Source organism: Porites lutea, chromosome 3 (genome assembly GCF_958299795.1).
Source record: "Porites lutea chromosome 3, jaPorLute2.1, whole genome shotgun sequence".
Taxonomy (NCBI): domain Eukaryota; kingdom Metazoa; phylum Cnidaria; class Anthozoa; order Scleractinia; family Poritidae; genus Porites; species Porites lutea.
The window spans coordinates 6,784,400-6,812,234 of NC_133203.1; the positions used below are offsets into that span (position 1 = coordinate 6,784,400).

General features: G+C 38.0%; 1 protein-coding gene, 1 long non-coding RNA gene and 1 pseudogene across 2 annotated transcripts; 1 reads left to right on the plus strand and 2 right to left on the minus strand.

Annotated features, from left to right (window-relative positions):
* The first annotated feature begins 535 nt into the window (after positions 1–535).
* On the plus strand, positions 536–11,535 carry LOC140929307 (uncharacterized). Its single transcript, XR_012164712.1, has 3 exons — positions 536–694; positions 1,467–1,534; positions 11,201–11,535. It is a non-coding gene; the product is annotated as an uncharacterized lncRNA (long non-coding RNA).
* LOC140929906 (melanocyte-stimulating hormone receptor-like) lies at positions 4,950–5,882 on the minus strand (annotated as a pseudogene).
* A 10,623-nt stretch (positions 11,536–22,158) lies between the features above and the next one.
* On the minus strand, positions 22,159–23,091 carry LOC140931502 (beta-2 adrenergic receptor-like). The gene has a single exon (XM_073381311.1). The coding sequence runs from the start codon at positions 23,089–23,091 to the stop codon at positions 22,159–22,161; it is 933 nt and encodes a 310-aa protein (XP_073237412.1).
* Positions 23,092–27,835: the final 4,744 nt, after the last annotated feature.

The window sequence follows — 27,835 nt, forward strand, 5'->3', positions numbered from 1 at the left end:
AGAGTTAAACTGTCTTTCGTCATATTAAGGACTAAATAGATCTCCTCTGGGCCAAATTTTAGAGCTCTTGCGATTAACAAAGGAAAGTTATTGCAATGTTAAACTGAAGTGTCCGGATACTGGGCAACATACAGTAACAAAAACCGATAATTTATCAAGTTTTTCGATTAGTTAATAGCAATTATTAAAAACTGGATGTGCGGTCCCGTTACGTTGTGGATGCACTAGCCATTTTACTCTTGTGTAAATGACTCTTTTTAGCCTCAGGCAAGCAAGTTTTTATTTGTAACCGATTTTCGCAATGTGAAATTATCCGTGGACACGTCTTTGTTGTGCCGGGCGTGGCCGGCTCTGACCGGGAAGTCTGGGGGCCATCTATCATAATGCTTTTCCACAATCTCCCAGGCTCCTACAACTCGCGGTCAACATGGCGGATCGCTGAACGAGGATTGGCCAAAGTTTCAAACTTTTAAAGAACTTTTTCCGGACCCAAGTCTACCCATTAAAAGGGGAAAATACAATTGAAAAACGTGCATTTAAGACTGCGAAAGAGTATGAAACTTCAAAAGTTTCAGGCGGGTGGAGGAACGACGCAGCAATCTCAAAATTTGTTTTCCAGTCGGCATGTGTTCATGTTCAGCTTTAATAGTTCCAGAGAGACAACTACCTACCTGGGCGTACGTGCGAGGTTAAGGTAAGAGAATTAAAATTACATATAACTAGCAAAAGAAAAGGCCAAACGAATGCATATTGTCCAACTAAATGCACTTTGCTTGACAAAATCATGTGCCTATGGTCCAGGCTTTGGTCTTGACTCATAACAGCCCGGGGGTGAGAGGTGAGTGGTACTGCCATAAGTTTCGGATAGGTGTGTGTCGTCCGGGGTCCTAAACCCTGACGCTACCCTATTTGAGGCCCAAACTCGAAAAATGACAACCCATACAAGGGAAAACAAATGCTTAGCTACTATTTCTCATACTATATGGCAGCACTCCAAGCTCAATTTTTTTGTGCTGTGGGTTTTTTTATGTCCCACAAAAACCAGATTAGTGAAAGTGCTGTGAGACGGGTCCTACAGCTTCTCTTCCTTATCTGAGAAGACTAGAAAGTCTAACCATTTACAGATGTCATTACAAAAGCAGCAATTTCTCTGGTCTTGCCAGGGTTTGAACTTCCAACCTAGCTAACCAGGCGATCAAAAATGATACCCAATTTAAGGATCCTCACCCTTAAAAACCATTTTAAGGATCCTCACCAATTTAAGGATCCTCACCCTTAAAAACCATACCCTATCGGGAGGCTTATACCCCATATTTGGAAGCAGCGCCCCCTCCCCCCAGGCTCAAAATACTTACCATAACCACTTACCACTCACCAGTAATTTGTGTTTAGTTACCTGAAAGGTTTTTGAAGAGCACTCTTTATGACTGTTTATTCTTTCTCCATTAAATGTCCATTTTATAAAGGTTAAGACAGGATCACAAAGAAAGCAAAGATCTCTTCAACACAACTTAGGAATGCAAATATAGTACAAGTAAGTTTACTTTATTTTTTCACTAAACAATACCCATGTGTTTGCTATAACCTGTTTATTTCTTTAATTAATTGTGTCCTGAAAATTTCGTCTAATTCCTCACCACAACAAACAAAAGTGATCCACAACAGCAGCTGTTACTTATTGTAAACAAACAACATGTTAAGAGTGCCCCGCCCTAACCTGCGAACCCAGATGAATATCCAGTGTTTGGGCAGCAAGAAGCAACAATCACAAATACTTCACTAAAAGTAACAGTGCTAACTTTTCTAGTGAAAAATGGTAAAATGAAGCTTTGTGGGAAGTCTATATTATGAGAATATGCGAAAAAACTTTAAGTCAAATCTCTCATTCATAGTTGTCCTCATCCTTGAATCTAAAGTTCTCTAATTTGAGATCCTACTTCAAGTTTGAAGTTTATTGTTTTGCCACAATACAAATGAATTACTTAAATATAAGAAGCTAACTGCAGGGAAGCCCAAGGAATAGGCTTCCTCAAATAATTATTTTTACAACGTATCAGCGGAAGTATACATGTCAAATAAATGGCAGAGTTACTTAACACTAAACATTATAACATATTAGATATTTGTATTAAGCTTAGTTAGGTTAAAAAATGCAAAGTGAAAAGTGGAAAAAAATTAAATGGAGAGGCAAAGAAAATATGTTTTGCTATGGAAATGCTTCTAGTTTACGGAAAAAGGACACAATACTTGTTGCATTTTGAATTTCAACACTAAGAGAGCTAAAGCACTTAGGACCTTGGAAACAGATAGACAACTTTCTTTAGTTAGTCCTGCAATGGAGTAACTAAAAGACCCCCGATCTTGTTGTGTTATAAGAATGCACATCTGACTGTGGGAGATATGGGCAGAAAATTAGGCGTTTCATTGCGCCTTTACAAACCGAATACTCCAATTTAGCCGAATGTACCCGATATGATCTTCCCATTGTTTTTAAACTCTATTTTATTTGTTTTCAATAACGGTTCAAACCTTTGAGAACAGAATTTTCACCTTTATGCATGCTAGTTGTATATATGGCACAGGCTACAATTTACCTGCGCACGCTTCCTTTAGCCTCTAATAACAATGACGTATTGCAATGGTTTTCTCAACACTGAAGAAGGGTTATACAAACAACCTTCTTTAAATACGTGTATGACTTTTTTTGATAATTTGTAAGAATATCATTCTATAAGCTGTATATACATTGAACTGTCTTCGGTTCTCGATGGATCAGATTGAAATGATACTCATCCGGATACGCATACAATTTTTGTGCTTCAGCTGGAACTAAGGAATTTGCTAGTAGGGTTTGTGTTTTTAAGTCTTAGATGTTTAGAATTTTTATAACTTTTGTCATTGAATCATAATTTAAGGTTAAGGTATTTTTAATTATTGTATCTTAGCTAATTCATATTCATAGCAATTAGTAATTTAAATTTTTAAAACTTTGTATTTTAATTTCTACCCTAATTTTACCTGTGGGATATCTGTAGTAGCCATATAGCTAAGCATATTTACCACGTAAAGGAAAGTGCCTAGGTCCATGTCTATCCTGAAAATGTTATGGTCTGCGAGAAAGATGGCGTTTTCTTGCTGACCTGTAATTTATTTCTATTTAATGCTGATGTCAACTGGCTAGTTTAGGAATTTCTGGGTGGGGATGTGCCCCTGGGACCCTGGAACCCTGGAACCCTTAACCTATACCAGAGCTAGTTCAGCTGAATTTTGCTACCCTATAGTAGAGTAAACTCCCCAAATCCCCCCTATCTTAGAGTAGCTGTTGTTGTTGTTGTTGTTGTTACGTTGGTCATGTTCTTGTGTGTCTGGTGTCAATCAGTAGAATATGATTTATTTTTTTTGTTGGCGAAGTTCTAAGACCATTTCGTGGAAGAACTAATCTACTTGGCCTTTTAACCCCTTTAAACCATAATACGGTATCCAAATTCAAATTCTCCTCTGTTGTCCCTATACGTTTGCTATAGTAATAGTGGGAAGAAGTTACTAAAGAATCAGTTAGATTCATCTTGTCTGATCGTGTCCTTTATTCTCGCCACCACTCTGTTTTCTAAAGCATTGATGTTATAATTACATGGAGAAATTTCTTGCTGATCACTTTTAGGGCTTAAAGTGCTAGATAGTCTTTATTTAAAAACGATGAGTGTTAAAGCTACATGAACTTTTGGGGTCGTTTGCAGCTAACTAATGACAATGAGAAACTACAAACTAATGGCATTTACGAAAAGCAAATAAGAAATTAAAGTAGAAATATTTACAAATGTGAGGAAGTCACTGAGTATTATATACAAAATTATCTTTTATAAGACTACAAGAGTAGATGCGGACGTTATCTTAAAGCTAAATTTATTGAAGGTATCTAAAGATTTAAGCTTTAGCCTGAGACCACGACATGGAATATCATTTGCCAGTCACTGCGTTCCATAGGACTGAGCCTCTACTTGCGACGGAGTCTTGCATGATGCGAGTGTTGAAACACGGAACTACTAGAGAAACGCATGCCCGGGTTGAATAACTTGTGGCCCGTTTCTTTGAAATGTTTAAAAATCGATTACTATGATAGGTAACCTATCATGGGAAGCTTTAAGAAAACAGATAAAAATAGCAAATTTATGATAAAAAGGGATGGTTGGCGATTAAGCCCGTTGTAGGACTTAAGCGGACACCATGTCTTTAGGCAAATTAAAAATAAGTCTCGCAGCGCAGGCCTGCAATGAAGACGTTCCTGAGACTGAAATAAGTCAGAGTTGTGCAGTTTATGAGTGGTCCTAATATGGCAAAGTCCCTTTTTGGTATGCCCGTCGTTTGTCCTTTGACCAGATTATTGCCTTCATGGACATGACAGACAATTGCGTTGTTTACTACTTATTCAAGGATCTTGCCTGGGACGTTTAGCAGTGATATCGCTCTAAAGTTACTGCAATTGGTTCGTCGTCCTTTTTATGTTCCGGAGTAAGCCTCGCAGTTTTCCAGCTAGTAAACACAATCCTGTTCTTAATGCAGAGTCGGAATAGACAGAGTATTGACAGGCTATCGTGTCGCCCGCTAGCTTTAAAAGCTTTTGAGGTATGTTGTCCTATGGATTTCTTTGTTCTTAGTGCTTTCTTCTGTCCGCTACTAAAGACTCCGAACCCGCAGGCATCTGTGAGTCGCGGAGTATCCTTCTCGTCCCTTGTCTACGCAACATGCCCCATGTCCACAACTTGTAGACTGGGGTAAAGTGTTGGTTAACCTGAAACCGATCGTACAGTTTGTACAGTTTGGTCATCACATGACAAAATCGTCATAACTTTGTTCATTGATAAATTACTGAAAGTAAAAACGTTGACAAGTTTAGTGGCCAGGTCTCGACTTTCAGCTGATACTATCTATCTAGAGCTTTAGATCTTTCCTTATGTCATGTTCTCGTTGATGTGAAATATTTGCTTTATTGTCCTTTTTACAATTTGGCGAATCTCTTGGTACCGCCAGCAATAAACAAGAGGATTTAATGATGAATTCAGAAAAACCAAGAATCCGGACGCGTAATGAACTGCGCAAAACGAAATGTCAGAAGTGTTTGTCAAATACAATATTTTAGAAGGTATCGCAGGAAAATAACCGGCTAGAAAAACGAGTTAGACAAATAAAGCATTATAGGCGGACTTCCTTTGTTGGAGTGCTTCCCTTGTTTGGGCGTTTTGAAGCTGATTTTGAGTGTAAATCTGATTCTGATGATATTTGACAACTTTGTAAATACGTACATATGCCACAGTTGTCAAAACATATCCTACCAGTAAAATAGCCACAGCTACCTTTTCATTGCCTTTTGGAAGAAAAATGAACATAGAGGCGATGATGCAACTTGTTAACCACACAAACAACAGTACTTTAGTAACACGTTTGGGCGTGATGAGCTCCTGATATCGCAAATGGAGCGAAACAGCGAGAAGTCTGTCAACTGCGATGACAATAACATTCAGGAAAGATGCAGTGGCGAGCAGACTCGCAAAGTAATAATGCACGCTTAAAACTGTTGGACAGAAGGAGGCTAAGTTTTCTCCACTCGATACCATCTTCAGTATCACCGCACGGATAATAGCGGCCATTGCCTGCGGCAACAATCCCACTGCAAGATCAGAGAAAGCCAGACTTAAGAACATCTTCTTGACGTTGACTGGTATGGTTGAGGCCTTCATTAAGGCGTGGATAGCTACAAAATTTCCTAGAGTCGCCACGAGAGAAAATACAAAGTTTAAAACACAGAAACCAAGAAAGAAACCTCTCCGGTGGAGAACAAGTTTGAGAAAATAATACAGCATTCGAGTGCAGTACTGTTCAGCCATAGTTTAACTTGCCTGACTTATACATGGATTTTTGGATTAAATATGTACATTAATTACCCCTTCGGTTTATTAACTACCTTTCAATCAGCCATCTGGGGTGACATAACTGTGGCACTTAATATAGCTTTCTAGTCATCTAAAGCGTTAGACACAATGTTTATATGTGGAGTGCAAACAAAAATTGAGTGTCATTGTTGGTAAGAATTTTAAGGGTTGAAACTTCGAATCAAATTGCCTAAAACAAGGTCAACCCAGAAAACAAGGGGAAGGTTTTCCGAGTTTACAGCTGTAATTATTGAAAACAAAACAATTAAACTCTGCAATATATTGTCCTTTTCCATCAAGTCCCAATTACGTCTCTGTCCATAATTGACATGTTGGCTGTTGCCTGCTGAAAAGAACCGCTTTTATAATTTTGGCAGGAAATTGTCAGACACGGTCGTCAGAATATACCCTATCAGTGAAATAACGGCAGCTAACATTTCATTCCTTTTCGAAAGGAGAACGTAATGAAGGCAGTGATACAACTTGTTAACCATAAAGATGTCAATACCATAGTTACACGCTTAGAGGTGACACGCTTCTGATATCACAGGTGGAGAGAAATGGCGAGAAGTCTATCGAATGCAATAACAGTGACAGTTAGAAAAGATGCGGCGCAGGGAAAAAAAAAGATAATAGTATAAATTTAAAACTGTTGGACAGAGTGACGTTAAGTTGTAGTCTCCTTTTGATACTATCTTCAGTATCACGGCGTAAATAATGCCCGTCATTAGCTGCGACACCAATCCTACTGCAAGATCAGAGAAAGCCAGACTAAGGAACTGGTTCTCGATGTTGGCTGGTGTTGATAAAGCTGTAAATAAGGCGCGAATTACTAAAAGATTTCCAAGACTTGTCACCAGAGAAAACGCAAAGTGTGAAACACAAAAAGAAAAGAAGACAGTTCTTAGGTAACGGGCAAGTTGTGGAAGACCTTTCGACGTTCGATTACCGTACTGTTCAGCCATTTTTTTTATCTTGCTGGTTATTTAAGAAGCATTTTTTTTTCAGCGTTTGTCACCCCTTCCCAGTTCCGTTTTCAAAATAGCCAACTACTTTGACGCTCGATGTTAATGTAGAGGGTTTGATATGCCTTAAACGCCGTCTGTATTGTTTGTAGAGTACAGAGTTGTAAGGTCGTTTATTAACGTAAGTAATGAAAACAAAACGTTTAAAATATGAAATACATGGTTCGTTTCCACCAAGTTCCAATTATCTCTTTGTTTATAACTGAGATGCGAATAGTTTCAAGGTGGGGAAGATGTGCTTGTGTAATCTAAAACTGCTGGTTTTAACAGTAGAAGGTTAAATCATTCTAAATAGTTGAAACGGCGAGTTTTTTCTCTCAATTTAACCGACCAGCCGGAAATCTTTGAAACATAATAAAGTAGTGATGGATTTTTTTACTTCTATTCTCTTTTTAAACTTTGAAGCCATCTGACGCAAGCTTTCAGTTTGAAAAATTTAACACCTGTTTGGTAGTTTAAGGTGACGCCAGCGAGGATTTTGCGTTTTCAAAGACGGTAGGGTTTCTGGAAAGGACTGTAAGCTAATATTTTGGTTTGTTCTCGTCTTCCTTTTTTTTTCTTTCAAATAACTCTCTAATATGAACCCGCAATATAAAAGTCTGGATGGACAACTGCACAGCGAGCCTCACTGGTCGTTTATTAATTCTTATGGCATGTCAAAATGCTTTTTTTTCCCTTTTATAAAAAAACCTTTTAGATTAATACAACTAACCACAGTACAAAGATTTTTTGTGTTTGGGAAGGTTTTGCGAAAACTTTTATTTGGATCGAAGTTGTCTTCGTTTCTCTATTTAGAGACAGCAATTCCGATGTTAAAGAGACAAATATTGTTCCTATTACGCATTTCTTTAGTCTTTGGGCACAGCAATTCCATCGCTTTTTTCACTATGTTTCGTTGCTTAGAACTTCTCAATTGTGTTAAGGCTTAGCCTCCCACGCAGGCGTGGAAGGCTAGTTAAGGCTTGGATTTTTTAATGTAGAGAACCCGCAGCAGAGTTTTAAGACATCACGCTTGCACCTCGTAAGAATAAGTTTATTTTAGTCGTGAAACTGAGAAGAATTAACCTTTAACGTGTATAATAGAAAAAAAGTGTCATATACAGTCATGCGATTTCCTGCTTCTGTTGACGCCACAAAACGTGTTCCTTCAAATGGGGTACATTATTTTCCACTTTAAAAATTCGAAACTTTTCGCCGTCAAGTTGGCCTTAACCCTTCTCAACACGATTCCGCCTTTTAACGCGCAATTCATTCTATGCCTTATCAGTTTTAAGTATATTTGTTAAGTCACGTGACCTGTTTTACTTAACTGACGGTTTCCGATAACACATGGACATGATTCAAAGGGGCATTCTAAAGCCCTTACTAGGAGCCCTGGAAAAACGATAAAATAAGGCGAATACAGGTTGACTAAGTATTCATCGTTTTCAGTTAAACATTTTGGCCCGTTACAAGGCGGCGAAGTATGAGTCACGCGACTGAGGCTTTAAGCGCCATGAGCTCGGGATATGAGCGCTATATAAATAAATAAATAAATAAATAAATAAGTTATTATTAAAGTTGAAAAGCTCATCAAATGAATGTAAACGTGGAAAGGAACCTGATTGCCAGGTTCCACAAAGATGAGAGGAATCTTTCTCCTTGGAATCAAAACCCACTGAATTCGTGGTTGAGTCAAGCCTTTTAAAATACACATGAGTTCGCATTACGCTCTAAAATAAAACTACTTCATTGGTACTTATATATAATGTCGCGGGTCCTCAATTTCTCGTTTTTCGCGATTGTGGTAAAATCGCAAAATTAAAGACCCGCAAATAAAAATCCCCGCGAAAGAAAAAAAACATTTAATAACTACACTTTACTAACATACACTTTGCCTGATATATGTGTTGACAAATACCGACAAGTTATCTGTTGGTTTTACTGGTACGTTCCATTCCGTGACTTTGTTCTTCTGAAATAACGTTAATATGCATTTTGCTTGTTTCATTTTATGTTGATATTTCAAAATGTTCAGAAGATTGAAAACTAAAATCAAGTTGAGAACGCTTGAATCGCGAAATTTAATGCCCTTTTTCATATTTGCCTAATGAAATCGCGAAAATAGAACCCCGCGAAATACTGTCTTGCCAAAATCGCGAAATTAAGTACCATTAAGGTATTCTGAGCTTGAGGTCTTTTGTTATGTCATGTTCTCGTCCATGGAAAATAATTTTTTCACTGTGTTTTTAACAATTTCGCGAATCTCTCGGTACCGCCAGCAATAAAGGAGGGGATTTAATGATGAATTCAGGCAAATCAAGAATATCGACACACCTTGAGCTACGATAAACGAAATTTCAGAAGTATTTGTCAAATACAATATTGTAGAAGGGAAAAAAGGAAGATAAGAGGCTAGAAAAACAAGATAGACAAATATAGCATTATAGGCGGACTTCTTTTGTCGGATTTCCTCCCTTTTTTGTTCAACTTGAAGCTGATTTTGACTGTATATCTGATTCTGGTGATATTTGACAACTTTGTAAATACGAACATAAGCCACTGTTGTCAGAACATATCCTATCAGTGAAATAACCGCAGCTGACATTTCATTGCTTTCCGGAAGGAGAATGTATATGAAGGCAGTGATACAACTTATTAACCATAAAGATATCAACAATATAGTAACACGTTTGGGTGTGATAAGCTCCTGATATCGCAGGTGGAGAGAAATGGCGAGAAGTCTGTCAACAGCAATAGTAGTGACAGTTAGGAAAGATGCAGTGCCGAGAAGGAACAAAACATAGCTATAAACATTTAAAACTGCTGGACAGAATGGCGTTAAGTTGTAGTCTCCTTTTGATGCCATATTCAACATCACAGCAGAGATGATACCCGCCATTAGCTGCGACAACAATCCTACAGCAAGATCAGAAATAGCCAGATTTAGGAACAGCTTCTTGACGATGATTGGTATCGATGAGGCCTTTACAAGGGCACGAATAAGTAAAATATTCCCAAGCGTCGCCACTAAGGAAAACACGAAGTTGAAAAGACAGAAAACCAGCATGAAAGCTTTTTGAAAGTTTACAAGTTGTACAAAATCACCAAGCTTCGCACTGCAGAATTGTTCATTCATGGTTAACCTACCAGATGGCATGTCTTTTTAGATAGTAATCTAAACCACACCAGTCGTTTATTGCTCACTCTATTGTGACAATACTTATCAACATTTTGCATACTAACGCGTATATTTTATATTTCCTTTTTTCGTCGACTTGACGTTTAACGTAATAACGTAGACACATGTTTAGCTATAGTTCTACCAAAACTTTGTTTGTTGATGTAATTTGTTCGAGTTTATAAGAGAAAATCATTATCATTTTCATCATTCCCGTGATAAAATTTGTATTGATTTATTCAATAGATACCACAAATGCAAAAAAAAACCTGCTACATAAATGCTCCCCATACATTAAGAACCAATTATCTCCCTACATTTCTATCATTGAAAATGATCAGTTTCCATCCCAGTGTGAACTGTTGTTTATATTAAAAAAGGGTTGTTTGGTCTCCAAATTAAAAATTATTTTCACCCACTTACAAAATTGCATAGGCCTAAAACACAGTTAGGGTAATATTAAAATTGAAATTCTATTTTAAATTTTAAAACAATTTGACGCCAACCTTTTCTTGACGTAATTTCGACGTCTTGTGAATATCTGTACCTAAACTAAACGTTTCAAAGTGAGTGCGTTATAGTTGGTCAGCGTAGTGAACTCTGGCTTATTGGACATGCAATCGGCATATGAGACTTTTGTGGGAGCAGACCCAGTACGTGGCCATACTGTCAATGAGAATTGTAGTCAACGACCACGGCCGTTTTAGCGCTAGAAAGCGAATAACATTGATCAGTTTGATATAATTTCCGTGGGCGATACTAGACAACTCATATAATTGATGTCATTGCTCAGCTTGTTGGCCTTAATCAATTGCCTCTCCATTGGCTGGTTCAAGGTCAAATTTCTCTCGCAACACGACCAATCAGAGGCACTACCCAGATCTGGGTTGTGACACGTCATCAGTATGGAATTTCTGCGCTCGTTTCTCAGACTTCATTTCGCGGGTAAACCACTGGTGGCGTCGCGAAATGTCGGATGTTTTCTCAGGCTATTAAGAAAGATTGTTGAGATTCAGAAATTTTGGGGGGGAAAGGGGGGTGGGGGAGGGTGGGGGTGAATGTGAGTTTATCTCTAACTTTCTTCTTAGGTACAAACTCATCGACGGCCGACCAGAAGACGTCTTCCCAGTTGGATAAAGATATGTTTGTGTCAGCATTAGGCAGTAAAACACTGTAGGGAATATGTTCCAAAGTTTTCTTGAGGTCAATGAGATTAGCCTTTTTGAAGTCATAATAATATTTAGGCCAAGGAGTTGGAGGATAGAAGTCCACGTTGATGGTAAAAGTGACATTTAAATGATCGAAGTGGACAAGACCGTAAGGATTCAACGAGCAATTCAGAAAAATCAAGAATATTGAGGCCCATTTTAGTACGAAAAGGGAAATCTCCGAACGGTTTACCGAGTATAATATTGCGGAGGGCAGATAATGTAACACCTGTTTCGTAGTTTAATGTGACGTCAGCGAGGGTTTTGCGTTTTCAAAGCCGGTGAGGTTTCTGGAAAGGACTTGAACCTAATAGTTTGGGTATTTCTCATCAGTCAGTGGAATTTGAAATGCTTTTTCTTGGCAAAGATCTATGACCACTTTGTACAAGAATTATACATGTCACATATTAATCCTTTAAATTGTAATGTCTATATTTAAATTCCCATTTGTTGTCCCTGTACATTCTCTATAATAGTAGTAGGGAGAAGTTGTTAAAGAATCTGTGTGATCATGTCCATAATTCTCATGACTTCTCCGTTTTCTAAAGCGTAGGTATTACAAGAAGCACTTTGATGCTGATCAATCTTAGAGCTCAAAGGGCTAAGCACAGTTAGACCATCACATGACAAGATCCTCATAACTTTGTTCCTGTGATAAATTTGTGAAATTTTGTAACGGTGACCACTTTACTAGTCATGTGTCGTTTCCCAATTTCTCAACACCATTTCCATTTTGTAATAGACTATTCTTTTTAGTTTTACATTTTTTATTTTATTTTGCCCTAAAGCAAGTCCATTAGTTTTCTTACTAAATTTCGTTTTTCAGACTTCGCAAAGACACTGAAAAGACTGTCAGTTCAAACTACCCAGATCTTTAATTCCTTCCTTATGACAGGTTCTCGTTCATGTGAAATATTTGCTTTACAGTGCTTTTTACACTTTGGCGAATCTCTGGGTACCGCCAACAATAAATAAAAGGATTTAATGATGAATTCAGGTAAATCAAGAATGTCGACACAAAATTAGCTTCGAGAAATGAAATTTCAGAAGTGTTTGTCCAATACAATATTGTACTAGGCAAAAAAGGAAGATAACAAGCTAAGAAAACTACAGAGACAAATAAACTATTATAGGCGGATTTTCTTTGTTTGTGTGCCTCCCTTGTTTGGGCATTTTGAAGCTGATTTTGACGGTATATCTCATTCTGATGATATTTTACAACTTTGTAAATACGAACATACGCAAGGGTTGTCAGAATATATGCTATAACGGAAATAACCGCAGCCACTGCAATGCCTTTCATAAGGAAAATACCTAGCAAGGCAGAGACGCAACTTGTTAACCATAAAGTCACCAACACTATTGTAACACGTGTGGGCGTGACAAGCTCCTGATATCGCAGGTGGAGCGAAACAGCGAGAAGTCTATCAAATGCAATGACAATAACATTCAGGAAAGATGCAACGACGAGAAGATGCATAAAATATAATAACACAATCAAAACTGCTGGACAAAAGAAGGCTAAGTTGTCTTCACTTGATGCCATCTTCAACATCACGGCGCTGATAATAGCGGTCATAAGCTGCGAACACAATCCGACTGCAAGATCAGAGAAAGCCAGACTTAGGAACAGCTTCTTGACGGTAGCTGGTATCGTTGATTTGTTCATTAAGGCGCGGATGACTAAAAGGTTTCCTAGAGTCGCCACGAGGGAAAATACAAAGTTTAAAACACAGAAACAAAGGGAGAAACTTCTCGTGTGGAAAACCAGTTTAACGAAATAATCCAGATATCGATTGCAGTTCTGTTCAGCCATGTTTTAACTTGTTACATTATATACATGTATTTGTCGTGGATAAAACTGATATCTACATTAATTAGCCCCTCGGTTTATTAGCTACTTTTCACATCGGCCATCTGCTGTGGCGCGTAATAGTGTTATAGGTCGAGTGTAAACAGAAATTTAGTGTTATTGTTGGTATAAATTTGAAGGGTTGAAACACCGAACCAATTTGTATATAACAAGGGCAACCCTGAAAACAATGGAAGGGGAATGTTTTGCGACATAAGTATTGCAAACAAAACAACTAAATGTCATGAAAGGTATTAATCATCGTGGATAATGTGTATAAAGAGTTTTTGGTATAGTCCTTTCCATCAAGTTCCAATAACCTCTCTGTCCGTAATTGAGATGTGAGCTGTTGCCTGCTGAGAAGAACCGTTCGTTTAATTGCAAATGCTCGGTGTAGAAAATAGAACTTAAATTTATTCTAAAACGTTGAAAGGGTGAGTTTTTCCTCTAAATCAGTTTAACCGTCCAGTGAAATTTTTGAAACATAAGATACAGATGGATTTTATTTAGTTCTATTATTTTATTTAAAGACGCAGCGATGAGAAGATAACCAAAATAAGAATACAAGTTAAAACTGTTGGGCAAAGGGAGGCCAAGTTGTCTCCCCTTGACGCCATCTTCCACACCACCCCATAGATAATTGCCTTCATTAGCTGCAGTAACAATCCCAGGACAAAAAAGGGGAAAGGGAGAGGGAGAGGAGAAAAAAGTATCATATCTCCTTCCCTTTGCCCCCACCCTCCAGTTCTCCTTTTTTTCGCAATTCAACATCTTCTTGACGTTGGCTGGTAGCGTAGAGGCGTTCATTAACGCGCGGATAACTAAAAGATTTGCCACGAGAGAAAATACAAAGTTTAAAACACAGAAAGCAAAGAAGAAACTTCTTCTGAGGCGAACGATGAGAGAATTGGTAACAAAAAATCCAGCATTCGAGTGCAGTACTGTTCAGCCATGGTTTAACTTGCTAGATTATATACATGAAGCTTTCCTTTTCGATGAAATATCTATATTGATTACGCCTCCGTTTATTAGCTTCCTTTCAAATAAGCCATCTGCTGTGACACGTCATATAGCCGGTTCTTTAACTAAAGCCTTAGACTCAATGTTTATAGGTAGAGTGCAAACAGAAATTCAGTGTGATCGTTGATATAAATTTTAAGGGTTGAAATACTGAGTTAAATTGTACAAAACAAGGCCAATTCAGAAAACAACGGGAACGCCGGTTTTGCGACATTAGTATTGAACACAAAACAATTAAACACCGCTAAAAGTTCCAATTACCTCTCTGTCCTTAATTGACATGTGGGCTGTTCCCTGCTAAGTAGAACTTCTTCTTTAATTGACAACTCTCGGTGTAAGCTTGAAAGGGCGAGTTATTTTCTCTTTAATAATTCATGCGACCAGCAAATGATGTACACATAAAATAATGATGGATTTTATTTAATTCTATACTTTTATTTAAACTTATAAGGAATCTGACGTAAGGTTTCAGTCAGCATATTTTTGGTAGTTCAAGGTGTCGTCCACGAGGAGTTTGAGTCTTCAAAGTCGAAAAGGTTTCTGAAAAAGGATCGAAACCTGATATTTCGGGCTCTTCTCGTCCTCCTTCTTCTTTCTTTGAGATAAGCCTCAACTGGGGACACACGACAATGTAATCTGAAACTCTTCTCAAATGCCAACAAGTATTTGTGTTCTTTTCTAAAGACCCTTAACGTGGCAACTTTCGCTTTAGGTACGCCGTAGGATGCGTATTATCTAGTACCCAGTACCCAGATTTTCAACGGTCAAGCGAAAGAGAGACTTCGTATTTTAAATCAAGACATACGTACAGTTGTAAGCAACTTTTTTGTCTGGCGATTGCTCAGATAAAATCGTTTCCATCTTGAAAATTCGCCATTTTGTCACATTTTTACTTATAATTATTCTTCGACATTAATCGGTGCACTCATGGTTGTATGATCATTTCTCGAAAGCGCTAAGAGCGAACACAGTTTTCTCCATAAGTGGGGGAAAATCCTCACAAGTTTCTTTCTTTAAGAAGGTAGTTGACGATAAAAAAGGGATTTGAGTTACATTAAGAAGGCGCTCTAAAGGCTTTAAAGGGGCGAATTGCTCTTTCTCACTAAATTTTGTGTCGTAGAACTTCATATCCTCACGTCATATTCTCGTCCATGCGAAATATTTTCTTCACTGTGCTTTTTACAATTTCACGAATCTCTCGGTACCGCCAGCAATAAACAAGTGGATTTAATGATGAATTCAGGCAAATCATGAATATCGAGGTCCAATGAGCTACGAGAAACGAAACTTCAGATATATTTGTCAAATGCAATACTGCAGAAGGCAAAAATGGAAGATAACAAAATAGAAAAGCAACATAGAAAAATGAAGCATCATAAGCGGACTTCCTTTGTCGGAGTACCTCCCTTGTTTGGGCATTTTGAAGCTGATTTTGACTGTATATCTGATTCTTGTGATATTTGACAACTTTGTAAATACGAACATATGCCACGGTAGTTAGAAAATATCCTACCAGTAAAATAACCGCAGCTACCATTTCATTGCTTTTCGGAACGAAAATGTATATCAAGGCGCGGATACAACTTAGTAACCACAAAAACACTAATATTGTAGTAACACGTTTCAACAGCGAGGAGTCTGTCAAATGCAATGACAACAACATTCAAGAAAGATGCAGTGGCGAGAAGAACCATAATGTAATTGTGCACGCTTAAAACTGTTGGACAAAAGAAGGCAAAGTCGTCTCCGCTTGATGCCATCTTCAATGTCAAGGCGCTGATAATAGCGTACATTAGTTGTGACAACAAACCCACTGCAAGATCAGAGAAAGCCAGACTTAGGAACAGCTTTTTGACGGTGGCTGGTATCGTTGAGGCCTTCATTAAGGCGCGGATAACTAAAAGATTTTCAAGAGTAGCGACGAGGGAAAATACGAAGTGCAGAACACAGAAAGCAAGGATGGAAGTTCTTCTGTTGCGAACAAGTTTTAACCAATAATCCAGCGCAAGAGTGCAGTATTGTTGAGACATGGTTCAACTTGCCAGATTATAAACGAGAATTTTTTTTGTTCTCGATAAAATATGTATACCAAATTACCTCTCTGTTTATCAGCTGCCTTTCATATCGGCCATCTGCTGGCTCAGTTACTTAAGTCTTAGACTCATTGTTTATATAGGTAAGGAGCGAAAAAAAAAATTCATAGTTGGTATAAATTAGGGGTTGAAACATCGAATCGATTGTAGACAAGGCCAACCCTGAAACTATTAGAAAGGTTTTAAATATAGAATATCTACGTGAATAGAGAGGAGAAGTGTGACCTCACGTTACCATGGTAGCACTATTTCTGGATAACAACAAAACTAACTACGACGGCGACGGCAAGGAGAACAGCAGAAAATAATATGTTTATATTAAGAAACAACAACTTTTCACGTGCATCACGCTATTTGGTACATTTCTTTGAAGTCGTTGCACCACTACGACATGAAACTTCCTAATTTCACGAGCCCGCTTTATGGAGTGGGAGAACACAACACAAAAATCGTCGCTTTCTTTTTCTAAAATTACATAACAATAGATACGGCCAAGTTTTGCCAAATTAAATGAAATTGAATAAGATTGGAAAAGTTTGAAATAGTGCGAATAGACTTTTAAGTGACTTTATCGGTTTGTTGTCATCCAAAAATTTTGCTACTATGGCAACTTTACGTAACGACTGCTTTTCACTATTACCCCCTGGGTTTATTAGCTACTTTTCACATCGGCCATCTGCTGTGGCGTGTATGAAAGCTGGTTCAGTAACTAAAGCTTTAGAATTAATGTTATAGGTAGAGTGTAAACAGAAATTCAGTGGTATTGTTGGTATAAATTTTATGGGTTGAAACGCTGAATGAAATTGTATAAAACAAGGCCAACCCAGAAAATAATGCAAGGGGAAGGTTTTGCAACACTAGTATTAAAAACAAAAGAATTCAACACCGCAATATATGGTCCTTTCCATTAAGTTCCAAATTTCCATTCTAGGGGCTGCTTGTCATACCCCCCAACCCCTGGAATTTCCGTAATTTTCCAACTTAGTTGTGTACCTCCTGGAAAGAATATTTCCGTCGAAAATGCCTTTGTACTATAGTTTTATGCCAAAAATAATTGTTTCTGCGATAAAGAGAGAAAAAATCTTTGTATTGATGTTAATACAGTGTCAAATAACCTCAAATTGGCTTTGTAGAGGTCTTTCTTAGTTAAATATTAATGGTAAGTCACTGAGAACCATAGGGGTGGTAAGGCCGTACACGACACAATTGGTGCCATCTTTCAAACCCGCGAACTTCAATTACTTCCTTTCAGTTAAAGCAGGTTAGAAGAAGACTTATTACACCGCATTACATTGAATACCACAATACGTTGTGTAACAAAGCAACAGATAGATGACCAGAAGCTTATTCATGAGCCGAGGACAATTGTGTTACATAAACTATCGTGCAAGCCGTGAAAAAAGCACTCAGCCGACCGCAAATAGAAGATCATCAATGAAAACAATAATTTTTTCTTTGAGAGACCGATTAATAGTAAAATAACTGATAGCTTGCGCATCAATGTTACTCGGAAAAAAGACTCGAGAGGCCAACCCACACCCTCTTGGAAATTGCCCCCTTTTAAACTCCCCTTCCCCTCTGAATTTCTGTTGTCCTCCGCTGGGGGGCGGAGGTATGGATGTTTTCTGGAACTACACAATAGCGCACAGTGAACCGAAATGACCTTGCTTATTTGTAAACTCTTTTCGAATGCCAACGAGTATGTGTGGACGCATCTTATCTCGTACCCAGATCTCCCACAGCCAAGCGGAGGAGAGACTTCACTTTTTTAATGGAGACATGCATACAGTTGTAAGCTATTACTTTGGCTGTCGATTGCTCGGATGGAAATCGATTACAGCTTGAAAACTGCCATTTAGTCAGATTGTTACTTATTCTTTGCAAGTAATCGGTACAATCTTGCCTTTTAAGCGCCAAGTTTCTTGCGCCATAGCAAACACAGTTTTGTCCATAAAAAAGAGAAAATCCTCTCAAGTTTTTCTCTTTAAGAAGTTAGTTGACGATGAAAAAGGGAGCTGAGTTTCATTAAGTAGGTGCCCTAAAGGTGTCTTCTTCTTTCGCAATTCGGAGAGACCAGGTTATGTTTCGAAGAATTCAGTCTTAGGTAGGTAGCTATTATAAAAATCGCCATGCAATCCTAGGAGTAAAATGCTGAATTGAGATTCACTTTGTCAGTCCCCTTGTCTTCTTGCGCTGGAAGTCCATTCCATGTCGTGGGTTGTAGACGGAATTTAGTTCAAAGGTGTCTGTTTTCGGGTTCTCTATTAAGAGACCAATTCCAATTGTAGTGAACAATCTTCTCCCATTTACACTTTTCCTTGGTCTTAGAGCACAGCAAGTCCATTCTCAACTTAGAAACGATTAGGGACTGGCGTCGAAAAGTTTCCCGCAATTGTTTCTGGGATTGTTAGTTAAGCGGGGACGCGCAGGTCAGCTATTGGCCATTTTTTTTCCTTGTGCGGCCTAGTAACAGTCCCAGAAGTCTTTGCGAAAGTTAACCCAGTTTCCTTCTCGAAATGCTCGTTCTCACCAAATTTCGTCTCGTAGAACGTCGCATCCTCACGTCATATCCTCGTCATTGCAAAGAATTTTTTGTATTCTGCTTTTTACAATTTGGCGAATCTCTCGGTAACGCCAGAAATAAACAATAGGATTTAATGACGAATTCAGGCAAATCAAGAATATCGACGCAGTTTCAGCTACGTTAGGCGAAATTTCAAAAGGGTTTGTCAAATACAAAAGGAAGATAACCAACTAGAAAAACAAGATAAAGAAATAAAGCGTTATAGGCGGACTTCCTTTGTCTGAGTGCCTCCCTTGTTTGTGCATTTTGAAGCTAATTTTGACTGTTTATTTGATTCTGATAATATTTGACAATTTTGTAAATACGAACATACGCCCCGGTAGTTAGAACATATCCTACTAGTAAAATAACCGCAGCCGTCATTTCATTGCTTTTCGGAAGGAAAATGTATATCAAGGCAGTGATAAAACTTGTTAACCATATAGATATCAATACTATAGTGACACGTTTGGACGTGACAAGCTCTTGATATCGCAGGTGGAGCGAAACAGCGAGAAGTCTGTCGAATACAATGGTCGAGAGAGCTAGGAGAGATGCAGCGCAGAGAAAAAACAAGAGATAAGACGACAAATTTAATATATAGATTTAGCCAGGGCTAAAAGCGAAGCTCTCGATAATATTTATAGTTTGTTCAAACAAAATATAAAATCGTGTAATACTAAGCGGCGAAGGCAACGCCGGAGAACGGAGAAAAAACAACAATAGGTCTAATTAGCAAAAAAGCAACCTTGCACGTGCAGCACACTTTTTTTGTACATTTCTTTGCCGTTGTTTTGCACGACCACAACGTGAACCTTCCAGAAACTTTTTTATGGAGGAAATGTCGTACGTGTTCTCGTTCACTTTTTTTTCACTGCCGCTCATTTTCACCTTGCATTGGTGGCCGCTAGCATTTCTCATTTTGTCACCGCCCCTACAAATTTTTCATGTTGTTCTTCCAACAAAAAATGTCTCCTTTGTTTTTTATCTCTCGCTCTAGATCTCTGTTGCCGTTTTTATCGTTGAGTTTCGCTGGCCTTCCTCTTTTTCTCTTTTTCTCTGTCTTTCTCTGGCTCTATATTCCAAATGTGTGGACATGACAATTAATCTAAGCTTAATACTTTAGAAAACATGGATACAGAAACAATTTCCGCTTTTCTGTTTCGTCTTTATTGACTCTTTAGTTGCCTCTGCTTTACAGACGCGGGTAGCTAAAATAACCTCGAGTTGCATTTGGGTTGCCATACCTGTTGATTGAGTTATTTCACACTGGTATGCCTGTGGTGCGGACGGACGGTCGGGCGTACGGTCACGTGATTACCAAATTTTCTCGGATGGGTAGATTACCACATTTTCTTACCCATGGTGCTCCGCAGGCGCGCTTCGCGCGCCAGAGCTCCGCTATAACTGTTGGACAGAGTGGCGTTAAGTTGTAGTCTTCTTTTGATGCTGTCTTCAGTATCACGGCATAAGTAATGCCGGCCATTAGCTGCGACACCAATCCCACCCCAAGATCAGAGAAAGCTAGACTGAGAACAGCTTCTTCTCGGTGGCTGGTATTGATGAAGCTTTGAATAAGGCGCGAATTATTAAATATTTCCGAGACTTGTCACGAGAGAAAAACGCCAAGTTTGAAACACAGAGAAAAAAAAAAAAAAAAGTTTCTCTACAACGGGCAAGTTGTAGAAAACCTTCCAACGTTCCATTGCAGTACTGTTCAGCCATTTTTTATCTAGCCGGTTATTTTTCAAGCATTTTACCTAAGTCACCCCTTCTCCGTTCGTTTTTTAAAATAGCCGACTAGTTTGCCGGTCGATGTTAATGTAGACGGGTTAATATGCCTCAAACGCAGTGTGTATTGTTTGTATAGTACAGGGTTGTAAGGTCGTTTATTGACATACGTAATGAAAACACAACGTTTAAAATGTGCAATACATGGTTCGTTTCCTGCAAGTTCCAATTACCTCTTTGTTGATAACTGAGATGCGAGTAGTTTCAAGCTAGGAAAGATGTGCTTGTTTAATCTAAAACGACTGGTTTAACTATAGAAGGGTAAATCATTCTAAAAAGTTGAAACGGCGAGATTTTTCTCTCAATTTAACCGACCAGCCGGAAATCTTTGAAACATAATAAAGTAGTGATGGATTTATTTTAATTCTATTCGTTTTAAACTTCTAAGCCATTCGACGCAATCTTTCAGTTTGAAAAATTTAACACCTGTTTCGTAATTGAATGTGACGTCAGCGAGGGTTTTGCGTTTTCAAAGCCGGTGAGGTTTCTGGAAAGGACTTGAACCTAATAGTTTGGCTATTTGTCATCAGTCAGTGGTATTTGAAATGCTTTTTCTTCGCAAAGATCTATGACCACTTTGTGCAAGCATTATACTTGTCACATATTAATCCTTTAAATTGTAATGTCTTTATTCAAATTCTCATTTTTTGTCCCTATACATTTCCTATAATAGTAGTTGGGAGAAGTTGTTAAAGAATCTGTGTGATCATGTCCATAATTCTCATGACTTCTCCGTTTTCTACAGCATAGCTATTACAAGTAGAACTTTGATGCTGATCAATCTTAGAGCTCAAAGGGCTAAGCACAGTTGGACCATCACATGACAAGATCCTCATAACTTTGTTCCTGTGATAAATTTGTGAAAGTTATAACGGTGACCACTTTACTAGTCATGTGTCGTTTCCCAATTTCTTAACATTATTTCCATTTTAATAATAATAATAATAATAATAATAATAATAATAATAATAATAATAGTAGTAGTAGGTTTTTATGGCGCATTTAAAGAATTCTCAATGCGCTTACAATAGTAAATAAAGTTTGAGTGAAACTATATATAGTAATTATTCCTAAAAAAGAAAAGTTTTCAAACGTTGCTTAAAAGTAGAAACAGATTCAGAGTTTTTTATATGATCAGGTAGACTGTTCCAGATTATCGGTGCATTATATGAAATGAGCGGTGTCCATAAGCCACGGTACTAACAGAAGGAACTTTTAAGAGCAATTTATTAGATGAGCGGAGTAAACGAGCCGGCTTGTATTTGACAAGGAGTGAAGTCAAATAGTAAGGAGCTAAATCGTTTAAATTTTTAAATGTTAAAAGCAATATTTTGAAATCGATGCGTGCGCCAATAGGAAGCCAGTTTTGTAATAGACTATTCTTTTTCGTTTTACATTTTTCATTTTCTTTTGGCCTGAAGCAAGTCCATTAGTTTTATCACTAAATTTCGTTTTCCAGCTTTAGCGAAGACACTGAAAAGACTGTCAGTTCAAACTACCGAGAGCTTTATTTCCTTCGTTATGACGTGTGCTCGTTCATGTGAAATATTTGTTTTACCGTGCTTTTTACTCTTTGGCGAATCTCTGGGTACCGCCAACAATAAACAAAAGGATTTAATGATGAATTCAGGTAAATCAAGAATATCGACGCAAAATAAGCTACGAGAAATGAAATTTCAGAAGTGTTTGTCCAGTACAACATTGTACTAGGCAAAAAAGGAAGATGACAAGCTAAGAAAACTACAGAGACAAATAAACTACTATAGGCGGATTTTCTTTGTTTGTGTGCCTCTCTTGCTTGGGCATTTTGAAGCTGATTTTGACTGTAAATCTGATTCTGGTGATATCTGACAACTTTGTAAATACGAACATACGCTAAGGTTGTCAGAACATATCCTATAACGGAAATAACCGCAGCTGCCATTGCAATTCCTTTCAGAAGGAAAATAACAAGGAAGGCAGAGACACAACTTGTTAACCATAAAGACACCAACACTACTGTAACACGTGTGGGCGTGACAAGCTCCTGATATCGCAGATGGAGCGAAACAGCGAGAAGTCTATCAAATGTAATGACAATAACATTCAGGAAAGATGCAAAGGCGAGAAGATACTGAAAATAAAATTGCACAATCAAAACTGTTGGACAAAAGAAGGCTAAATTGTCTCTACTTGATGCCATCTTCAACATCACGGCACTGATAACAGCGAACATTAGCTGCGGTAACAATCCAACGGCAAGATCAGAGAAAGCCAGACTCAGGAACAGCTTCTTGACGGTGGCTGGTATCGTTGAGTTCTTCATTAAGGCCCGGATGACTAAGAGATTTCCTAGAGTCGCCACGAGGGAAAATACAAAGTTTAAAATACAGAAACCAAGGAAGAAACTTCTCCTGTGGGAAACCAGTTTAACGGAAAAATCCAGAAAGTGAGTGCAGGTCTGTTCAGCCATAGTTTTACTTGTATATGTACAATATGCATGTATTTTTCGTGGTTAAAACTGATATCTACTTTTTTCTACATTGGCCACCTGCTGTAGCGCGTAATAAAGCCGGTTGATTAACTAAAGCCTTAGACGCAATGTTATAAGTAGAGTGCAAACAGAAATTCAGTGTTATTATTGGTATAGATTTTTCAGGGTTGAAACACCGAATCAAATTGTATAAAACAAGGCCAACCCAGAAAACAATGCAAGGGGAAGGTTTTGCAACACTGGTCATTGAAAACAGAACAATTAAACACTGCAATATATATATCCTTTCCATAAAGTTCCAATTACCTCTCTGTTCATAATTATAGGTCTAGTGTAAACAGAAATTCAGTGTTATGGTTGGTATAAATTTGAAGGGTTGAAACATCGAATCAAATTGTATAAAACAAGGGCAACCCAGAAAACAATGCAAGGGGAAGGTTTTGCGACACAACTATTGGAAAGAAAACAATAAATATCATGAAAGATATCATTCATCGTGGATAATGTGTATAAAGAGTTTTCGGTATGGTCCTTTTCATAAAGTTCCAATTACCTCTCTGTCCATAATTGAAATGTGTGCTGTTGCCTGCTGAGAAGAACCGTTTGTTTAGTTGCAAATGCTCTGTATAGAAAATAGAACTTTAATGTTTTCTAAAACGTTGAAAGGGCGAGTTTTTCCTCTAAATGAGTTTAACCGTCCGGCGAAATTTTTGAAAGATTATAAAATCCAGATGGATTTTGTTTAGTTCTATTCTTTTATTTAAACTTTGAAGGAATTTGACGCAAGGTTTCAGTTTTGAAAAGTTTAGCACCCATTTCGTAGTTGACGGATATGTCCGCTTAGCGAGTCTTTTTAGTCTTTCAAGCAGGTGAGGTTTTTATAAATGGAATGGAGCCTAACATTTTGGACAGTTTTCGTCTTCCTTCGTCTTTCTTTGAGATTTGTCTCAAATGTAGACTTGCGACGGTTTTTCTGAATGGGAATGGCGCAGAGCGAACCCAAATGACCTTGCTTATTTTTAAACTCTTTTCGAATGCCAACGAGCATGTGTGTTAGTCTCTAAAGAGTGTTAAGATTCCAACTTTCGCTGTAGGCGTACGTCGTAGGACGCGTCTTATCTCGTACCCAGATGTCCACGGCCAAGCGAAAGAGAGACTTCACTTTTTTTAATGGAGACATGCATACAGTTGTAAACAACTACTTTGACTGGCGATTGTTGGGATTGAAATCGATTACACCTTGAAAATTGGCCATTTTGTCACATTGTTACTTATTCTTTGGCAGTTATCGGTACAGTCACGGTTGTAAGGATATTTCTTGAAAACGATAAGGTTCTTTCACCATAGCTAACATTGTGCGTTAAAGGGGAAAAATGCTTTTAAGTTTCTCTCTGTAAAAAGTTATTTGTCGATGAAAAACAGAGCCGAGTTTCATTACATAAATGCTCTAAAGGCGTCTTCCCGTCTCGCAATTCACAGAGACCAGATGCAATTTCGAAGAGACCAATCTTAGGTCGGTAGTTAATATAACAAATCGCCTTGCAACCCAATGTTTAAAATGCTGCATTGAAATTCACTTTATAGTTTTCATGGTCCTTTTTGCGCTGCAAGTGTATTGGTTTTCTTGCTTAATTCCATTTCGTAGAAGTTGTAGAAGGAATTAAGATCAAAGGTGTCTTTTTGTTTCTCTTTCCAGCGAGAGCAATTCCGATGTCGAATAGGCCAATCTTTCCCTTTCACACGTTTCCTTAGTCTTTGAAGCATAGCATGTTTGTTGCATTTTCTCCCCTAATTCCGTTTCAAAAAAACTTTGCATTACATTTTTAGTTAAAACTATCCCGAGGTTAAGGTCTTTTCTTATTTCATATTCTCGTTCATGCGAATTATTTTCTTCACTGTGTTTTTCACAATTTGGCGAATCTCTCGGTAACGCCAGCAATAAACAAGAGGATTTAATGATGAATGAATGATTTTCCAGTAATGTGAGACTTTGGCGTAAGCGTAACATGAAAGAATAACCCTTAGTTATGCGCACAGGATTATGGGATCGCCAGGGGGCAAACATTGCAAGTCGCTACAAAGAAATGTATGGCTTGGAGCTGTTTCTCCGTTAAAATCAGTGTCTTTAGACAGAGAATGCCGTATTTTGCCGTGATTTTATGAGAAGCGGAGGTGAATAATGTTGGTGCTTCGAAATTGTAAGTTTTTGTGGGATCAATGTTATGAAATCTATCGATAAACACTCCTTGCGTAAGGTCGACTGTGAAATTTACTGAATGGTCTCGAAATATATAGTACTAACTTTGGTATAAATGAGTGGGGAAAGCGGACTCATTTAAGCCTTTCCAGTTCATGTACTTACATGTGCTCATATTTAAGACGAGCGTAATTAAGCTCCGCTCGGCGATCACAATGCTGTGCCAGTTTGTGAAAACGATCGAAGGTAAGCTTATGTGTTGTCGAATTTGATATGTATTAACTTTAAAAACAAAAACATCTTCCCCACATTAGTATATTGATTTCTTCTCGCAAAAAAAAAAACACACACACACAAGCGAATGTCTTGTCATGATCCAGAGCACCAATGAGTTCTAATGCCTTTTCCAATCATTTTTAGGGAAGATATAGAATGTCTGAATTTCGCACATCAATTTGGTATTTTATATTTACACACTCTGGCTGCTTTTGTATCGGAAATCTTACTCGTTCGTACGATTTCTGCCTCATCTACTAATGGTTAAATACCATATAGTTTCCATGAAATATTTCGTAAATGTCACTTTGTTTATACCGAAGTAAAGGAGGATTTTTTATCTTGATGGCCACGTACATACCTATGATTGTTGTCTTGTCACAAACCGCACAGCGGCGCACAGCGCTCATCGCGGCCGAGCTTTGTTACACTCGTCCTAAATATCACCACACGTAATTATAACTTAAACGCTTAAATGAGCCAATCCTCCTACATGTATTTGTACTATATATTTCAATTCAATTTGTACTATATATTTCGAGACCTTTTCTTCATGTAGATCACTGTAAATTCAGTAAATATAAATTTCACCCCCAACCTCACGCAAGGAGTGGTTATCGATAGAATTTATCGCATTAATCGCACAGAAACTTGAAATTTCAACGCCCCAATATTAGTCTCCTCGGTTTCTCTTAAAAGCACAGCAAAATGCGGCATTCTCTGTCCAAAGACACCGCTTTTAACGGAGAAACAACTTCACGCCATACATTTCTTTGTAGCGACTCGTAATGTTTGCCCCCTGGCGATCCCAGAATCCTGTGCGCAAAACATGGGTCTCCGATTACTGGAAAATCATTCATTCAGGCAAATTAAGAATTCCGACGCAAATTGAGCGACGATAAACGAGATTTCAGTGTTGTTTGTCATGTAAGGTATGGTACAGGGAAAAAAAGGAAAAGAACAAGCTAAAAAAACTACTGAGACAAATAAACTATTATAGGTGGATTTTCTTTGTTTGTGTGCCTCCCTTGTTTGGGCATTTTGAAGCTGATTTTGACTGTATATCCCATTCTGATGATATTTGACAACTTTGTAAATTCGAACATATTCCACGGTAGTTAGAATATATCCTGTTACGGAAATAACCACAGCTACCATTTCACTTTCTTTTGGAAAGGAAATAAATAGGAAGGCGAGGACGCAACTTATTATCCATACAGACACCAACACTATTATAATACGTCTTGGCGTGACAAGCTCCTGATATCGCAAATGGAGCGAAACAGCAAAAAGTCTACCAAATGCAATGAAAATAACATTCAGGAAAGATGTAGCGACGAGAAGATACATAAAATAATAAAGCACGCTTAAAACTGTTGGACAAAGGCAGGCCAAGTTGTCTCCTCTTGACGCCATCCTCCACACCACGGCAAAGATAATAGCATGGATAAGCTGCGGCAACAATCCAACTGCAAGATCAGAGAAAGCCAGACTTATGAACATCTTCCTGACGTTTGCTTGTATCGTTGAGGCCTTTATTAAAGTGCGGATAACTAAAAGATTTCCAAGTGTCGCCATGAGGGAAAATGTAAAGTATGAAACACAGAAAGTAGGGATGGAAGATCTGCTGTGGCGAACAAGTTTTAAAAAGGAATCCAGCACTTGACTGCAGTACTGTTCAGCCTTGGTTTAACTTGTCAAATTATATAGACGAGTTTTTCCTTTTGGTAAAATTTCCACATTAATTACCCCCCTCGGTTCATTAGCTACCTTTTAAAAAAGCCATCTGCTGTGACGGTTCATTAACTAGAGCTTTAGACTCAATGTTTATGGTTAGAGTGCCTACAGAAATTCTTGTTGTTGGTACAAAATGTTACGGTTTGAAACACCGAATCAAATTGTAAAGAAGGCCAAATCAGAAAACAATGCCAGGGGAAGGCTTTGCGATATTAATGTTAAAAACAAAGCAATTAAACACCGTAATATATAGTCCTTTCCATCAATTTCCAATAACCTCTCTGTCCATAATTGACATGTGAGCTACTCTCTGCTAAGAGGAACCACTTGTTTAATTGAAAACGATCGGTATAAAAATAGAACGTTAAATCATTGGAAACGTTGAAAGAGCAAGTCTTTTTTCTTAACTGATCCGACGAGCAAATGATTTACTCATAGTAAAATAATGATGGATTTTGTTCAATTCTATTCTTTTATTTAAACTTCTAAGCAACCTTTCAGTTTCAAAAATTT

Excerpts from the sequence above, each read along its gene's own strand:
- LOC140931502 (XM_073381311.1), bottom strand. The coding sequence starts at position 23,091 with ATGGCTGAACAGACCTGCACTCACTTTCTGGATTTTTCCGTTAAACTG.